This window comes from Engraulis encrasicolus, chromosome 5 (genome assembly GCF_034702125.1).
Source record: "Engraulis encrasicolus isolate BLACKSEA-1 chromosome 5, IST_EnEncr_1.0, whole genome shotgun sequence".
Classification (NCBI taxonomy): Eukaryota; Metazoa; Chordata; class Actinopteri; order Clupeiformes; family Engraulidae; genus Engraulis; species Engraulis encrasicolus.
Window position 1 is genome coordinate 7,517,943 of NC_085861.1, and position 18,505 is coordinate 7,536,447.

At 42.7% G+C, this 18,505-nt stretch overlaps 1 protein-coding gene and 1 long non-coding RNA gene across 2 annotated transcripts; one reads left to right on the plus strand and one right to left on the minus strand.

The window, feature by feature from the left end:
- Positions 1–150: 150 nt before the first annotated feature.
- LOC134448276 (uncharacterized) lies at positions 151–16,247 on the minus strand. Its single transcript, XR_010034709.1, has 3 exons — positions 16,118–16,247; positions 15,386–15,494; positions 151–230 (listed from the first exon to the last, which is right to left on the minus strand). It is a non-coding gene; the product is annotated as an uncharacterized LOC134448276 (long non-coding RNA).
- On the plus strand, positions 2,662–14,193 carry LOC134448720 (uncharacterized). The gene is made up of 11 exons (XM_063198373.1): positions 2,662–2,692; positions 8,081–8,271; positions 8,557–8,677; positions 8,808–8,860; positions 9,169–9,228; positions 9,358–9,450; positions 10,700–10,759; positions 10,895–10,981; positions 11,762–11,994; positions 12,092–12,251; positions 14,066–14,193. Exons 2-11 carry the CDS (start codon positions 8,082–8,084, stop codon positions 14,191–14,193), a joined length of 1,185 nt encoding a protein of 394 aa, XP_063054443.1. The 5' UTR covers positions 2,662–2,692; position 8,081.
- Positions 16,248–18,505: the final 2,258 nt, after the last annotated feature.

An 18,505-nucleotide genomic window follows, 5' to 3' on the forward strand; every position in this document is an offset into this window, starting at 1 on the left:
CAGTTGCCCATCCCTGCTGTACAGTATCCTAACAGAAAGGCTCTCATAGTATTTCAAATAATGGTCTATATAAAAACTGGTTATAATAGGTACAGTGCAGCATAAACAGGGTTGAGGGGGTGGTTTCTTTTATTTCGTTGTACCTGCCGAGTAGTTTAGCCAATGTCTGTGTGACACGTTCATGCTGCCACCTCCACAGCATCCTCTTCACAACCGCAGGGGCAAAACACCTGAAAACATAATAATGTAATCCTTTTTCAGTCCAAAATATAGACTAGAAAATGAGTGACAGCATCACAATCAGGTATGCAAGTGTAGTGGACCCCCCATTTTTGTCTTTTTGTTATTCCCTTATTCTCACTCCCTGTCTTTTTGTTGTCCTGTCAGAAGTTGTCTTTTAGTTTAATTATGCTGTTGCACGTTTTCGCCAATAGATGGCATCATAGGACCAGCAATGAGTGCAGAGACCCTCTCTGGTGCAGTAGCCTGTGACTTCGGTCACATAAGAAGAACGAAACGTGGAGGTGACAGGCTTTGTTATGATACAGAAGGCAGCGGTGTCAGCTGTACAGTTATGCTGAGGAAAATGTAAATGTAGCGTGTAGGACTGAAGGCAGAGTAGTTCTGTTATTCATTTTCCCTTTTAAATGGTTGTCTTTCAACCCCCTCCTGTGTATGCGTTGGCCTTAGCGCAAACGTGATTGGTTCATTAGGCGCTGGCATCTATATGGGCACCTGGGGTCCTTAGGCAGGTAGCATTCCTCCGGTGTTAGCTGGGAGCTGTGTGGCTGGCGGCGTTTGGTTGGCGTTTGTTCACCCTAAGGTATGCAGCGGTTTTATTTTACTTTATCGGGGTTAATCATTGATGGTACTTTGCTGAGCACTAAATTCTACTGTTTGGTTGGTTTAGGGGGAAATAGCCGGGAGCCTCTTGCCTTGTGATCGCAGCGTTATCTGCTGCCTTGGTACCGCGTCTGACTGAGTGTGCAACTGTTGATGGAGGCACGACTGCCTGGGCATCCGTATGATGTGCATGAAGGTATGCTACCGTTTTGGTTGCTGCCATGTCTCCTTGTTTGTAAGCGTAAACGTTCAGCAGTGTAATGATCGCTCTCTTGCGTTCTCTCTCTCTCTTTCTCTCTCTCTCTCTCTCTCTCTCTCTCTCTCTCTCTCTCTCTCTCTCTCTCTCTCCTCTCTCTCTCTCTCTCTCTTCTCTCTCTCTCTCTCTCTCTCTCTCTCTCTCTCTCTCTCTCTCTCTCTCTCTCTCTCTCTCTCTCTCTCTCTCTCTCTCTCTCTCTCTCTCTCTCTCTCTCTCTCTCTCTCTTTGCTTAACCAGTGCCGGTCTGAGTAGTGGGGTTGCCTGGGGACCCACCCCAACGCTTGTGTGTAACAAAAGATAGCCACAGGTATGTTATAAATTATTATGAGAACTCTTGTTCTCATTGCCTGTTATTATCTCCGGGGAGGTATTGGTAATCTTGTAAACGTTGATGGTTAACTAATTCTGATTAGTCAACTTCATAGTGGAGTTTTATTGACAAATTTGTACAACCTTGTGTTTTAAATGGGGAATGAAAATATCATATCTGTGTGGTAATGGTTTTTGTATTTTTCTTTCCTTTTCTTTTTCTTTCCTGATTCAGATCTATATGCTGCGCAGTTCAGCTGCTGTTCTCTTTTAAGTTATTTTGGGTGCATGAGTTGTGTGAGTGTGTATGTGCTGCTAGCTGCTGCCTGCTGGTCGGCTGAGTCTGACCCTGTTAGTTTTGTTTCTGTTTATCCCCCTCTGTCCTGGCGGCCAGAGGGACAGAGGACTAAGTGTATAGTCGGTCACAGGCTGAGGGGGACTCATTTATTTTCTTGTTTACCTTTTGTTTGTCTTATTTGTTTGGCCCCCTCTTCCAAATCCCCTTCAACTCCCGGTCCGCACCAGGCCCTATTGGCTAGGCCTACTAGCGGTAGCGGGCTTAGGGCATACAGTCTCCTCGTGTTACCAGTCACCAGTAGTAGAGTGAAATAGTGAACTCTGAGTGATCCAGTGTGTTTAATTGTAAACTTAAGGTTGCAGTGTACACTTCTCTGACTGTGTTTTACTATAAGGGTTGTTTCCCCTCTCGTGTGTAAAAAAGGGGTGCAGTGCTTGAATATTCTGAATTATTTGCGGTCTGCCTTAAGGGGTTTGTTTCCCGTCACGTGTGTAATGGAGACTGTCCCCACACAGCAGAGGATTCCGATACGGATCCGCTTTCAAGTCATCACATCCGCGTCACTGTCACATCCATTTTGGTTCCGCTTGACGGATCAGCGCTGCCACCGCACGGCTGCCGCACATTCTACTGTCAAAACGCTGATCATGACCGGATCCAAATCTGATTCACAAACACGGATGCGCCGTGAACTTTTTTTTTTTTTTTTTACTAGAGCAGACAAGACCGAACTGTTCCCTCCAGTACTGATCAATTGATATACTGTGATACACAAAGTACAAACAGTATCTGAAGCCTATTAAGATCCGCGTAACCGTTGCATCCTAGTAGCTGCCGGCACAGCAGCTGCCACCACCATGCGCAGCCGCAAATTCTACTGTCAAAATGCAGCTCCGCGACGCACCCGTGTCGGGTACCGGGACGCGGACGCGCCATCATCCCAACGGACGAACAATTGGTCTGCAGCATCATTGTCAGCTCGCGAAGTAAGTATTGATTTTTACACTTTATAGATTGTTACATGATACAACTAGATTGTCCCTATATAAAGTTCATGATATGGATATTGTCAAACCTGCTTATGACTTGGAACCAATGATACAATAGTTATTACTACTTGGAAATACAATTGTAGGAAACCGGTAGGTAAACCGTGGCACAGATATCCGTGAATGGGTAAACCTAATGATAATAATCATCATCATAACAACAACAACTATAACAATAACAATAACTATAACGGCGATGACGACACCTACAACAATAACAACAATATGATTTTAAAAAACAGCAATCGACATCTGCCCCTTTGTTCTGCTACATTTTGCGTGTACAGTCCTCATTGTTCAGGCAAGCATGTTCCCGCTACCTAGAAGAGAACTGTTCGCAGTGGTCCGATTGAAATGCCATCGCATGGCTAGATAAAACTAGTCTGCGTTATACGGGCGATCGATAGGGGGTAGATTAAACTAGTAGTTACACAAATAATGCAAAGCTAATACCGTTGTACACGGGTGCTATGCAAGAAGTGATGCAGTCTATCTGGTGGGCGCCTGTTTGAGCAAGAATTCTAGCTAGCCAGCTAGCTAAAACCACGAAACACTGAAATGCTAGATATCAGTTAGATACATTCAATGATATCATATCATCCATTTCGTGATATCTGATAACATAACCCGGGGCCGCCACACTGGTCTTTTGGTCTGAGAACAGAATTACGTCTGTGTTGCTACTTTTTCAACCATATGCATAAAATATGGGAGTCAGCTAATAACTTACGTGGTAGCCAGCCATTAGCTAGCTCTGTCTATTCAGAGTTCAAGTAGACTAACGAGCTCCTTTCTCAGGTCCGTTCGAGGATCATATAGCCACAAATGATGGTCACTTAAGATATTAAAATGACTTAAACCGTTCACATCACAACTCCTCGCAGTCGGCTGTATTGTCGATCTGAAATGATTGGCTTTACTATCTAAACCTAGGTTAGCCAACACACTGCGTTGAATGCCCAAGCCCATCAGTAACATCCAGCTGCTAGTTGTGACAGCAATGACACATAGTGACAGCGATAGTTTAGGACAATTGTTAAAAACTCACCACAGAATAGATGTAACCCATCTGCTATAATCCAACGTTGTCGTTTGTAATGCAAAAGTATCATGCACGTATGCCTCCCAACTCACAGTAAACCAACATAGTAGCCTACTGTCCCATGCCGTGGCAGCCCGTAACAGTGATTTTTCTCAATTACCGGTACCTGGACACACGTAAAACACTGTCCAGAAAGAACATCAATCTATTGATTCCGATTGGCTGCTGTTACGGTCCTGAATGAATTAACCTTGCATGCTATTGGCTGATTTTGGGCCGTCAGATGTACGATTTTTTTTTTATTATTATCCAGGACGGTATTTATAGTAAAGATGTTACGGCCCGTTTTTTTGATGGTTTGCGTTAGAGTATTATACAATTAAACACGTCCCCGTAAATATATTGGTGGCTATTATTACATATCTTTCAAATGAGCAGTCCTAATGAATACAATGCGTTAAACTAATAATCAAATTCAAGGAAAGGAGAGTAAATGTTCATTTATCCCAACTATCCGACAAACATATTAGAAAATGCACCCTGGGTAGTCATAAACTGGAATCGTAATTTTGAATGGCTGGAACGCTTTAAAATGATAATCTTGCATATCAGCTGAGATTTGAGGTTGGGCTATTTTATAGAACCTTTGTCCTGTAGGAACATACACAGCTGAAACAGATTTACTACAATATGGTGATATTTTAGTAGGTAGGAGATATAGAACAGGGGTTTCCAAACTTTACCCCCCCCCCCCCACACACACACACACACACACACATGCATGCCCTTTCACAGCCGTAGTCTAGGCCTGTTAGTCAATGCCTCAATTTGTTTACCCTTGTTTGCCGTCTATACCTCTTTGGCCAGAGCTTAGTCCTACAGCTCCAGGCCACTTTATTAGAATAGCATGAAAAAGTTGATTTATTTCCATAATTCCATCAATAATGTTAAACTGTTATGGATTGTAGATGCATGGCCCAGTTGTTTAACTATTCCACTCATTCATTTTTTTTCTTTTTACATATTTTGGTCTTCCAGCTAAAAAAAACCCATGAATTGGGGAATTCGCATCATTAGAATATTGTAATAAAATCACAATTTTCTTCATCAAAATTCGTGGGTTTTTTGAGCTGGAAGGCCAAAATATATAAAAAGAAAAAATTGAATGATTGGAATAGTTACACAACTGGGCCATGCATCTACAATCCATGACAGTTTAACATTATTGATGGAATTATGGAAATAAATCAACTTTTTCATGCTATTCTAATAAAGTGGCCTGGAGCTGTAGGTGCTCTGCTGTTGTGTGCCTTTCTCCATTATACTGTATGAGGTTAATGATAGGAATGTGCCAAACATTCTTATCAACTGTGTTGACATGGCAATAAACTTATTGAATCTTGAACAAAATTCAGGAAATCCTTGATTAAATCTACCGTTATGTTTTCATATAAAGCCGTCAGAAGAAGTATATATGGAATTAACTAGGCCTATATGACCATAAACATCCCAAACCATATGTTTATCTATAATGTTACAAACAGTGCTTCCACCTGATTGCAGGCAACTTATTTTTTTTTACAGCAACAATGAATAGAAAGACTTTGCCTGTGTGCTCGCACACAATCCGTCGGAGGACTCACATAGATGTCCAAAAGCGACTTCAAGAAATGACTATGACGGACGTGGATATGACAGAAATAGGAACGGGTGACAGAAATTTGAACAGTGGAGTTACAGGGGTAGTTTTAATGGAGGGAGAGGACGAGGAGGAGGAGGAGGCGGAGGAAGGGGTGGGGGAGGAGGAGGGTGGTGGTGGTGGTGGTGGTGGCATTGGAGCAGGAAACCTACCATGGCCTACCATGAGTTGTGGGCATGGTCCTAGGACATCCTCAGATTCTGATACCTCAGATTCTGAAGAGGATGATGGCCAACATGGCAGACTCTTAATGGACAACATTGCAAATTGGGCTGTGAGTTTTGGTATTTCTCTGGTTGCTCTCACTGCACTCCTCACCATTCTAAGAACTAGCCACCCAAATTTGCCAAAAGATGGTAGGACCCTACTCCGAACTAAAACGGAGTACACGATACAGACCAAGGCTGGTGGGCAGTATTATCATTTTGGGGTAGTGAAGTCACTCAAATCTGTACTAATGCAATATGCAAAAACACTAGCTGAGGGCATGACACTTAGGTTGCAAATTAACATAGATGGGCTACCACTCTTTAAAAGCTCCAGTGTCCAGCTGTGGCCCATACTTGGGTTGTTAGTGTCAGTTCCAGTAAAGGAACCAGTCGTCATAGGAATGTATAGTGGGCATAAAAAACCCACCTCGGCCCTGGAGTTCCTTTCTGACTTTGTACATGAGCTACGAGAGTTAGAAGGAGGGTTTTTCTTTGAAGATAAATTCTTCAAACTGGAATTAGACACCGTAGTATGTGACACACCAGCTCGGGCCTTCGTTAAAAACATAAAGGCCCATAATGCATACCATGGGTGTGATAAGTGCACGCATCCAGGCGTATATCAAAACAGGCGAATGACCTTCCCCGGACCCCAGCACCCTGAGCGCACGGATATTTCTTTCAACCAGATGCAGGACGAAATTCACCACCATGAGGGGCCACATCCCTTTGAAACCATTAATGTTGGCATGGTGTCACAGTTCCCACTTGACTATATGCACCTAGTCTGTCTGGGTGTGGTGAAGAAAATCCTTCACACCTGGCTTCGTGGGCCCTTACCGGTAAGGCTGTCAGCTGGTATAGTTAACCAACTGTCAGTGGACCTGATGTCAATGAGGCCCTATGTGCCGGTAGAATTTGCAAGAAGACCAAGGTCTTTAAGGGATGTAGACCGGTGGAAAGCTACCGAATTCCGCCAATTCCTGCTTTATAGTGGCCCTGTTGTGCTGGCAAAAAAATTGGACAAGAACATCTATAACAATTTTTTACTACTATCATGTGCAGTTTCAATTTTAGTACCACCACACAAAGACCTTGTCAGTTATGCCGGGGAAATGCTGAAATATTTTGTTCAGCATTTCGGAGAGCTTTATGGGACTGACAACATTGTTTATAATGTTCATGGGCTGGTCCACCTGGCGGATGAGGTGAAGAGGCACGGGAGTCTGGAGTCATTCTCGGCATTCCCTTATGAAAACCACCTCGGAAAAATAAAAAAACTAATTAGGAAGTCTGAGTTCCCTCTGGCCCAAATAATTCGAAGACTGTCAGAGTTGCCTGAAACTCCCAAATTAGACACTAGGGTTACGCAATTAAAAAAGGAGCATTTTGTTGGTCCAACTGTTGTTGGACTGCAAATTCAGTCCCAATATGGAGAGATGAGAGGTGACAGGTGGATTGTCAAAACAACAACAGGAGACAATATTTTCCGAGTGGGCAAAAAAGTATGCCAGATTAAGAATATTGTCAAGAATGATAATGGTGTGCATGTTGTGTATTCCGAGTTTACACAGCAGTCTCCATTCTTCCAATATCCATTCAGTTCTGAAAGGATAGGTATATATGAGGTAGGGAATCTGTCTGAGGAACTCCAGTCAGTTGAGGTGGCAGCGCTGCAACAAAAATATGTGGCCTTTCCACGTAAACATGGCTTTGTGGCCATACCCCTCCTCCACTAGATCCAATTTCAAGATCAATCAGTTCAATCAATCAGTTCAATCAATCAGTTCTTCAATCGGTTCAATCAGTTCAATAAGTTCAAAATGACCAATGACTGACTCATCAAACTGACTGGAGTTCCTCATTCGCTACCTCATATCATAACTCATCACTCTGGATGTTTATTGCAGTAAGTATTTTAACAAAAGGTGAAAATGTACTGTACCATAAAACATGTGGTGTCAGGCACAAAATAGGCCTATCAACATATATTTCCCAATGCAATATCACAGTGTGTCAAAAGGAGCTACAAAAGTGGTGGCAATTTGCCTTTGATCCCTGGCTGATTTTGGTTAGCCACGGTTTTCACCTACAGCTATCGTATCTAAAAAATAAATGCATTGAACATGGAAAAAAAGTTGAAGTTACAAAGTGTCCTAACTTCAACTGAGTTGGGGGTTTGTATGTGAATTGCTTTGAAAGGAAATGACACTTCATTCAATTAATTATGACTTCCACCCTGACAATTATGTTAGGTGAGCTATAGCAGGAACTCCACTCAAACTTTACTGCTAAGACTTGCTTTTTGCCATGAATGACCTGAGATCCATGCTATTGCTTTTGCTGATTATTTTTTTCTTTCTGCCTATATGTAGTATGCCTTTCCATCTCATCACCTTCACCGCCACCAATGACATCGCCGTGGTGCCAGCGAGCTGGTGTTACAATGGCGAGGTGTCCTGGCCTCGCTATAAAAGCCCGGAGAGGATCAAGAGAGCAGTCGCCAACTCTGAAGAACCAGAGCCAAACTGGCCCCAGTACTTCATGAGAATCATCAAAAGCTGTGGTAAAATCCATGTTCCAAAAAGATTTAATGTGATTTCTGGAACATTTTGTACTGCTTTTATTGATGTTCACAATAATGATTTATAGTAGGCTATGTAAATTTCAGGTCAATGGAGGACTGTTTAATGGTCTTAGCATTACACTCAAGTGTTTTACTATTTTGTTACAATGAGCTTTTCCTATAAAAGCTCAAGTATTTACAATGACATTTCAGAGGGATGCTCTGTTGCATATTGCTGTATATCAATCCTCTGTGTTGCTGTATAATGTCAATATTCCCCTCTAGCCCAATATGAAGAGTGTGAGGCGATGCTCCGGTCCTATGCGGGAGGCTGCAACACGTCGGACCTGCAGACGGATGCAGAGATGGAGACAGATCTGCCATCTAAACGTCGTAGGAGGCCAGTGTAAGTGAATTTTGCCTTGTCAAAAAGTTCAAGGTTTCCTGCACAGCCTTTATGTGCTGGTAACAACAGAAATCATTTTGTCAGGAGGTCAGGTATACTAAAATAACAGTTTTATATGCTTACTTAACAGACAGCGTATGGGACAGGAAACCTCCAGCGATGAGGACATGGGGGCACCTGAAGGTAATGTAAACTCTCCAGGTGAAGACTGAGGTCTGACATAACACTGAACAATTATCCAAAGCGACAAACTTTTTTGTACAAAACAACTTGCAGTACACAATCAGCAACATATATGTGTGGAGACATATAGAGGTAATATTACAATGTACGTAAGTGCAGATGAATATCGTTAGTTTTCTTACGAAGGGGTATATATCCTGGTCAATCTGTACTAAATTGAACACAATACACCTGCGTTATGCACCATTTCATGCAATTAAATATCCAAATATTAACATGTCAAATTTCTCTCCATCGCCATGGTGCAGAGCTTCCCCAGCTCCAGAGCTCCCCCATCATGGGACGAACTCCCTCAAGGGTGAATAAAGGTAGGAACTGATTTCTGAATGTTTGACTATAGAAGCACATTTGTTTTATCAGCCACTGTTAGCACAACAACACCATTTTAATGGCACTGTATTCTCTTCTTTTGCACTCCCAATTTCACCAATGCTCAGGAACAGCAGCAGCACCCATCCTCCCACCACTCCCTGAACTGCAGAGGTCGAGCCCATGCCAGGAAGAGATGCCACATGATGCCTCCTTCTCTGGTGAGCAATGCCTGACGCATTACAGGGTTACTAGGTCACTATGAGCCAAATCAAGCACAACGTGCGTTTCAAATGTGTTTTAGTTGGTCCACATGGTAAGAAGTTTTATTCTATGTAGCCTCTTAGCGTAGATGGGCCTGCTAGTTGGCCTGTTCACACGTTGCTGGAAATGCTCAACTACATCCTAACAACATTACCATGACATTACATGGTGCCTTCAGAGTGAGGCTTGGACATTACACTTTTGAGGACAATCAGGTTAGCACCCTGCACAGAGGGTTTAAACCAGGGGTCCCCAAACTTTTTTCTCTGGGGGCCACACTATCGTTCCTGACTGTGATCAGGGGCCGGGATCAATCATGTGGGCTTTATACTAGGTCACTGCCTGTTATAACCATAATTTCTAGCACAAAATAGTTCATCATTACAAGTGATTTGCAAAAGAAGTGAGTACTTCACATGTTTTTCAATTTGAAATGCCACAGGAATTCCTTTTCATTTCTAATAACCATGTAAAAATACAAAGGAAAGGTTAGAAAAATATGGTGATTGACAGTTTATGAGTGATACAATAGAAATGGTAGGCCTGTTTATATTACAGTGAGATGAGAAATTATCAAGACAAGACAGGATTGCTTCTTTGGGTCAGTTCAAATGGTGAGGTGCAGAGAGGTGGAGGGCCGGTCAAAGGGACGTGGCGGGCCGCATCCGGCCCCCGGGCCTTAATTTGGGGACCCCTGGTTTAAACAGTATGGGTATTTCATTATTTCAATGGGATGTGTAAATTCTAATTTCCTTTAGTATATACAGTATACAGTAAGTACTTACGGAATGGATCACACTCAGTTTTTTCTTCTTTCTTGTTCTTCTCCTTTTATTTAAACATTGCAGGGACAGATATAACAGACGTTTCGGCTGCACAGAGCCTTCTTCAGTGTCAAGAAGCAGGAAACATCTGTCATATCAGTCCCTGCAATGTTTAAATAAAAAGACAAGAACAAGGAAGAACAACTGAGTGCAATCTATTTCCTAACTACTTGATTACTTCAGAGATGCACCAACAAGACAGAAGAGAGCGGTGTGTGGAAGATACCTTTAGTATAACACAAAAACTCATCAGGCATTGGCCGTTATGGTATGCAGGGCACATGTCTATAGCTTTTGAAATGTTCTTAAATAGGATCACTAAGCCTAAGCACTAATTTCCAAATATTAACATGTCAAATTTCTCTCCATCGCCATGGTGCAGAGCTTCCCCAGCTCCAGAGCTCCCCCATCATGGGACGAACTCCATCAAGGGTGAATCAAGGTAGGAACTGATTTCTGAATGTTTGACTATAGAAGCACATTTGTTTTATCAGCCACTGTTAGCACAACAACACCATTTTAATGGCACTGTATTCTCTTCTTTTGCACTCCCAATTTCTCCAATGCTCACAAACAGGAGCACCACCCATCCTCCCACCACTCCCTGAACTGCAGAGGTCGAGCCCATGCCATGGAGGAAAGCCCCATGATGCCTCCTTCTCTGGTGAGCAATGCCTGACACATAAAAGGGTTACTTACTAGGTCACTCAGGGATTGCAAACTCTGGCCTGACCCATATCTGCCCCATGGTTTGATTCAATCATGTACTACTATTGGCCCACATACACAATGAATAAAAATAATAATAATAGCAATGACTCGGGGGTACTGTGGCCCAGTACACTAAGCCCCCCACATTTCCGCTTACATTGCCCACGGGGACTGCAAGTACACCATTATTTTTCTGAAATATCCTATCTGCACATGCGCACCACGAAAGGCTGCACAATCCGGATTCGTGGAGCAATGTTGCCCTGCGTTTCGCTAAAAGCTGATCTGTTAGTGTTGTTTCGCTGAAAGCCAGTCTGTAAGATTTGCTTTATTCATAGATAGACTTTCAGAGTCCTTACAGGTAGCGAAACGAAGGGGACAATGCTCCACTTCCGGATCGTGCAGCCTTGCATGGTGCGCATGTGCAGATAGGATAGTGCAGAAAAATAATGGTGTACTTGCAGTCCCCATGGGCAATGTAATGGGACCTCGGTTTCGAGTACGGTCGGGGTCATTTCCTGGCGCTGCCCCATCTCTCTCTCCCAATCATTTCCTGTCTACTCTCAAACTATCCTGTAATAATAAAGCCCCAAAGAATACTTAAAAGAATAATAATAATGACTTAAACTGTAAAACATAATATGGTATTATAAACACTCCATCGAAATTACAATAATCAATATTACATTTAGTGTTTCTGTTGATCACACCTATGTTATATGTTTTTCAATAGCTTTTGAGGTCCAGAGGCTGAAGCTCCTCCAGAAAATTGTACACCAGAATGACCAGATTTTGGCCAAACTGGACTTCTTGGCTAGCCGGCAAGGTGGCCCCAGTGGAGACCAGACCTCTTTTCCAGAGATTGCCGGCTGCAACTTTGAGTTTCCTCTGGAGGATCTGCAGGAAGTAGAGAGATTGGAAACTTTTCTCAAAGACCAGGCCAATGCCTCAACGAGGCAACAAATTGTGAGTGTTTTTTATTTGCATGGAGCCAATAAGTTCCTAAGTATTTATTTGAATGCTTAGAAATGTTAATCGTAAGTGCCTACTCTGTGCCTTTTAGATATCTTCTCTATCCATAATTGGAGGCCAGGACTTGAAGAGAATTACCTGGAACGTTCTTGGGAAAATCTTTGGGGATGCCGTGGCCTGCCAGATCAACTGGAAAGGAGTTAACAACAAGAGGGCTTTCAGCCGGATGGCCATCAGGCCTCTTCTTTTCTGTAAGTAGTTGTTCAAACACAGCCCCAAAGTACATATCCACAATTAATATCTTTTCTAATTAGTTACTTTTCCATGCATTTATATCAGAGTTCCCACCTGTCCTGGAATATCATTAGAAGTCTTGGAAACTCAATAGAGGTTTTTCCAGTCATGGAAGTTCATGGAATTTGAATATTTTGCATGCACAGCCAGGGAATATCATGAAATTTGAGCAGCCATCTGCTTTTGTCTACAATGCTGCCCGCAACATTAGAGAATACTGTTGCGCTGAGTGGTAGCCAGTTCAAAAGGATGAAGGAGGCAGCAGATACAATTGATCGTTTTTGTTTATTTCCTGCCATCTTACAGTCTAAAATGTGGGAAGAAGGAGGTGTCCCGCAAGGAAATCATACACACTCCTAATCACTAAACTAAATTAAGTTACACTCTATACTTCAGCACGGTATTCTCAGCTCTGATTAATAAATAAAGTATTGGAACCCTTATCGATAACCCCACCCTTATGGGCAGTCATGGGTAAGAATGGGCAATCATGGGTAAGCGGTTAGGGCGTGATATTTGTAGCCTTAAGGTTACCGGTTCAACTCCCGACCCGCCAGGTTGGTGGGGGGAGTAACTAGCCAGTTCTCCCCTCCATCCTCATGACTGACACTGAGCATGGTACCGTCCCGCCGCACTGCTCCCTTGGGGCACCACTGGGGGCTGCCCCCTGGCACAGGTGAGGCATAAATGCAGGGTATGCAGCGAACACGTGTGTGCTGTGAAGTGCTGTGTCACATAGGGCTCGGCACATACACATTCACCACACACACATAGTCAGACAGAGTAAGAATCCTACGGGGAAACACACAGTCCAATCCAGGGGGCCTCTGCACTGTCATGGAATTTGAGTAGTATTGTGCTTTTGATTTGTCTAAAATGCTGCCTAAGGGTCCGTGTAACGCTTTGCAGTGCTTTGATCCATTTTCCGAATTTACATGAAAAGGATGAAAAATGGGTTCAAAATTTCAGACAACAGACAACTCAGAAAACAGATAATTGATGTTGTTTTTTTCCATTTCATTGTAACTTGTCGGTGACCTTTGAAAGATTAAATAGGCGAATTTGAAACCAAAGTAAAATGAGCTCGTATTCCAATTTTCAATTTGTGCGTCGTGGTTGAACTGAACCATGCACGCACGGGGGCGGGGGATGTCTTGGCTCCTCCAGATGTGTTCGCCGAATTGCGTGCCCTCTCCAGTAGTCTACGTGCCAACATCATATCCTTTATTGGCGAAGCGCTCGTAGACTATTTTGGCCGGAGTCTCAAACTCGTCATTTGTGCTGCAAACCGAGGTAGCCTTGGCCTAACTTTATTTTCATAGACATCGGATGGCTACCTCTGCGTTAAGAGGCTATCTCTCTGTCACATTGCGATAAACCGTCGTCTTGCAGTACAGATGGTGAATTTGAGACTCGGGGCAAAATAGTCTACTACGAGCGCTTTGTCAATTGGATATGATGCTGGTAATGCATGCCTGAAGCCTGAAGGCACGCACTTCGGTGCGCAGTGCTGTTGGAGAAACAGCTGCGCAACCAAGAGTGGCTCGACTGGCCATGGTAGCCTAAATACATTTACACTTTAACCAAATTAAATAAACTAGACTAATATCCAGCCTAAGCCTTTAAGCCTAATAGATATTAGTCTATTGGTTCGAACTGTTTGCGTTTTTCACTGTCACATGTAGACCTTGTAAGTTAAACCCCACCTTGTAGGCCAATGTGTGGTTGAAATGTTTCGTCACAAACATGAATTCTTTCTGTCTGATTACAGGCGCCGTGAGGAAAAACCCCCTCACAAAGGCAGCGATGGATGAGGACATCAGCAAACATGCCATCCGGTGGTTCAACCTTGCTGGTGATCGGGCCACCAGGAAGGCGAAAGAAAGGCCTACAGTTTAAAAACTAATTAAATACAATTTATTTTAAAAGTTATCATTTGTCGGGTTATTTTTCTGTATTAGCCATAATGTACCGCCTACTTCAGACCGTTTTTACATCAGGGATGTTATTGCTGACTGTCCCTGAGCCTACCTTTTAAAATGTTGAAAAAATATTAACATTAGGCCTAATGAAGAATGAATAAATTGCTTATCCTTTAGTAATTTATCCAAAACGGCTGCCTATCTGGCACATGGGTGTTTGCGCCGTTTCCCCCCTGTCTTGTGCAGCAAGACGGTGAGTCGGCTACCTATTCCTTAGCAGGTTTTTTTCTGGAAGGTTATTTAAATAATTTCTGCCCGTGTTAGTAGAATGTCATCTTAATGGTGTTTGAATTGGTTCAGTTTATTGAATTAACTAACACGGATCCAAAATGGTCCCGTCCCGGAACATCTATGAGTCCGGAATGGGTCCGTAACTGATAAAAAATAGCGCATCCGTGACGGGTGCAATACGTGGACAAGGAATGAGTCCGGGTCGGATGTCGCGCCTCCGAACCGGGCTCACTACGGAGGTAAGCTTCTGTACGCGGATCCGTTGCGGGTGACAAACGGGTCCTTTTTGAGTCCGCGCCACGCCTCCGCGTCGGATGATAGGCGGCGTGCAAGTGGACGCCGATACGGGTCCGTTTACCGGATCCGTTCTGGAGGATGGCCTCCGGAGAGTGGACTCCGGTGCGGATCCATTACGGAGTACTTTTGCTGTGTGGGTCTGCTCTAGTCTGTCGCCGTTCTGCTGAGTTGGCTGGTAGCCGGCCGGGTACTTGGGGTCCCCCCGTTATGTATTTGTTTGTTTATTCTCTTTCCCCTTCTGCAACACTTCCAAAGAGTCTTTTTATTGTGTAATTTAATAAAAGCTTGTATTTTTATACTTTTCTAAACAACCTTGTCGTGTGGATTTCTGACAGAGTTCCTCTTGCTCTAAGGGTGTTAATCAAGGGGTGGCGTAGTCTACTGCAGAGGGCGCTGTCGCTACATGGTGTACTGTAGGGGGCGCTACATAAATAAACAACGAACTCAGCAAAACTCTACACACTTGAGGACCTTATTCATTAAGTGTGCAACATAAGCATTCACGCGATAATGCCACCAGGTCACATTTAAGATTTAACTAGGAGTATTTTGTTATGGATCTTATGTAGTGATAGACTTACCATTTCTTGTTTGGCATATCTGGCCTATTCCCAAGAGAAGGCTGATGTCCCTGTCTGTTGATCTGATTTTGACGTCGGCAAGATGCTTCGTGCTGTCTGGGTTTCAAACCTAGTGGTGAAATGACAAGGGATTTTATGTAAACAAAATGCTTATTTCAGTAAGTGTACATACAGTAAACAGATCTAAGAAGTTCCCAGAGCACCCTACGATAGCTGGCATGGTTGGCACAAAGACCCAAAGAGCAAAATTGTCCCAAGATTGTCTTCCAAACAATTCCACTCCAAACATTTTCCTTCTGAAATAAACAATGTCCATATCCAATCAAACCTCAGTAGGCAGCTATCTCGTCAGGTTGGCCTTACTAACCATAGACACATCTGTGGCCCGTAAATTTACAATCTCAAACGTCATCACCATATAAGCCATGGCACAACACAAGCGTTTATTTTTTATAATAAACAAGATATCTCGGCACGTTTGCGCTAGTTATCTGAACACTGATTGTTAACGAATGCCCGAAATAGTGTAGAGCTAGCTGCCATTTATGTTATGCTAGCTAGGGTCAAGTCATCTCATCCTAACTAGCCACAGTAAGGGGGAAATTACGCTTCAAATGAACGGGAATGACTCAAAACTTTAGAAATATATTGTTAGAATGTACCGTATACAAGGTTAGTCTATGAGGTTAAATAGTTTTCTTACATATATATTTTTATATCCCAGTTACGTACCTTATCTTCTGCATGAATCGAGGCCTCCTGTTTCATTGGCACGAATGAATGAAAAATCCTGTCAGGGAGCGGAGCAGTTAACCGCAGCCTTTTGTTTACAGTTGTTACCAGGGCAACGCAGCTAGGACCCCAAAGCGACAGGTAAGGCAGAAGCGACAGATAAGGCGCCGACAGCATCCAACTGGGATGGTCTACGGATGGACTACCATAATAGGAAAAATAGGAGGGGCGAGATCTAAAATGGGAGGGGCGGGATCTCAGACATCCAGACCTGCCCACTTCTGCAAACTGCAGTTGAATGCTACTATTTTCGTGCCACTGGGTGGCGCTACAATTGGCGAAAATGCTGCTCTGCGAAAATGTTTTTGGCCCATATAAACACTGCTTACATTGTATAACAGTAGTCAGGGAGCCAAGACCCAAAAAAACTTTTGATGGCATTTTTTGTTAAAATTTTGCAACCATGCCAGAAGTTATAAGCATAGACTAGTTTCAGAGTCACTCGGTGACCAACATAAAACTTGAGCTTTTTGGTCACATTTAAAGAGCAAAAGGTAAACTATGGTCAAAAAAATAAAAAATACATGGGCCTACACGTAATTCGGTAGCTCTTATCTTGGCAATGCTTTGACGGATCAAAACAACAAAAATTACACACGATCTGCACTACGCCCAGAGGAAGCATAACGAATATGGTGCAAATTGGTCACTGGTCGCTACAATAGCGAAAATGTATTTTGGCAAAAATTGCATGCTAAACAGGAACTTACCTAATATCTAGATCAGATAGTTAAAGGGGTATGCCACTATTTTGGGGCTTAATACAGTTAAAATCGTTGGTTGGGGTTTATAAAGGTGGTAAAGTGTCTTATTTTTCATGTAAGCCGTTGTCTTGCTGTAAGACAAGTTAAAAGAGAGAATATGTAGCTAAGCTAGTGAAAGTCAATGTATCCATGTAGCATGCTACAATGCTACACGGATACATTGACTTTCACTAGCTTAGCGACATATTCCCTCTTTTAACTTGTCTTAGAGCAAGACAACGCTTAACATGAAAACTTCACCACCTTTATAAACCCCAGCCAACGATTTTAACTGTATTAAGCCCCAAAATAGTGGCATACCCCTTTAAGTGTGTGTTGTGTATGAATGAAGGGCGACTAATGTATGAAGGGAACGTATATGCATGGAGGGCAGCGAATGCATGATGGGCAAGCATATTCCACCATTTTCTGTGAGGAAATGCAATCTAGTTTTTATTTTATCTTTGTTAAGAAAAATCAATTGCATTGGTATAAATAAAGCCCTGGGCAAGGTAGCAGGACACATTGTAGTGCAAGTCGATATGTTGCAAAAATCAGGTTTAGTAGCATTTCACATATATTGTTCTAATTGAGTGTTTTATGTTCTGCAAATCCACCCATTTCCAATTTTTTTTCTGAAGTGGAAACACTCAAAATCCAAGATGGCGGATATGCGGTCATGTAGGCCTATTTGAACACAATTGAAAGTAATTTAAGAAACATGTCATATGCATTTTTGGAATTGGTTATATTTCAATTTCTTGGACGCTCTGATTACAAAAACAACCTGTTTCTGCCATTCTATTCAGGAAGCCAATCCAGTGAATGTGCAATATTACTGTATAGGTAGCACTGCGAATAGGTACTGTACATGAAGTGATTCATTGTAATCTTTATTTGAACAATAATTTGGTCCTGCACCAAACTTCTGTGCTTACATTCACTGGCCATGGGGTAATCCAAACTGTTTGAAATCCAGGTCGCCCCTCGTGAGTAAATTTTATGATTTCATAGCACAAAGCACAGGAATGCCACACGGGGCCATCTTTGGACAGGTGATCACTGTTCTTTTTCTTCAGTTGGTGTTGGAGTTCTTGTCTTTGTATTGAGGACAGTAAGTTTACTTTTCCATTTACTATTGTAGCTTTGATGGAAAGTGCACTTGTATCTTTATGTAACATGTGGAGCTCTGACAACAACAACCTTTAAAATACAACTTAGCCTTCATGGCATAGTGTCGACATAGGCATATGCCTACTGTTGCTTTGCCTACAACCATAGGAGTGGGTCTTGGGACAGTCAAAAGGCTCTTTTCCATTGTCCGTTTTAATACAGCTTGACACGGCATGACTCAGCCGCCATTTATTGTTTTTCAATTAGCCAAGTATGGCACGTCATCGCTCGAAAACTATCCCTCGTACAGGTGAGTGCGTAATGCTGCCTACTACCCAGAATTCTGTGCATCAGCGAATAATAATAATAAAAAAAACATGGCGGCCACCTGATCAGCTACCTTGGAATTGTCTTATGTTTGACTGTATACTTCAATATTAAAATCAAAGCTATGAATTAACATTGTAGTATA

Coding starts and splice junctions, on each gene's coding strand:
- LOC134448720 (XM_063198373.1), top strand. CDS start 8,082: ATGCCTTTCCATCTCATCACCTTCACCGCCACCAATGACATCGCCGTG. Junction 8,272..8,556: donor GAGAATCATCAAAAGCTGTG/GTAAAATCCATG, acceptor ATTCCCCTCTAG/CCCAATATGAAGAGTGTGAG. Junction 10,760..10,894: donor TCCATCAAGGGTGAATCAAG/GTAGGAACTGAT, acceptor GCTCACAAACAG/GAGCACCACCCATCCTCCCA.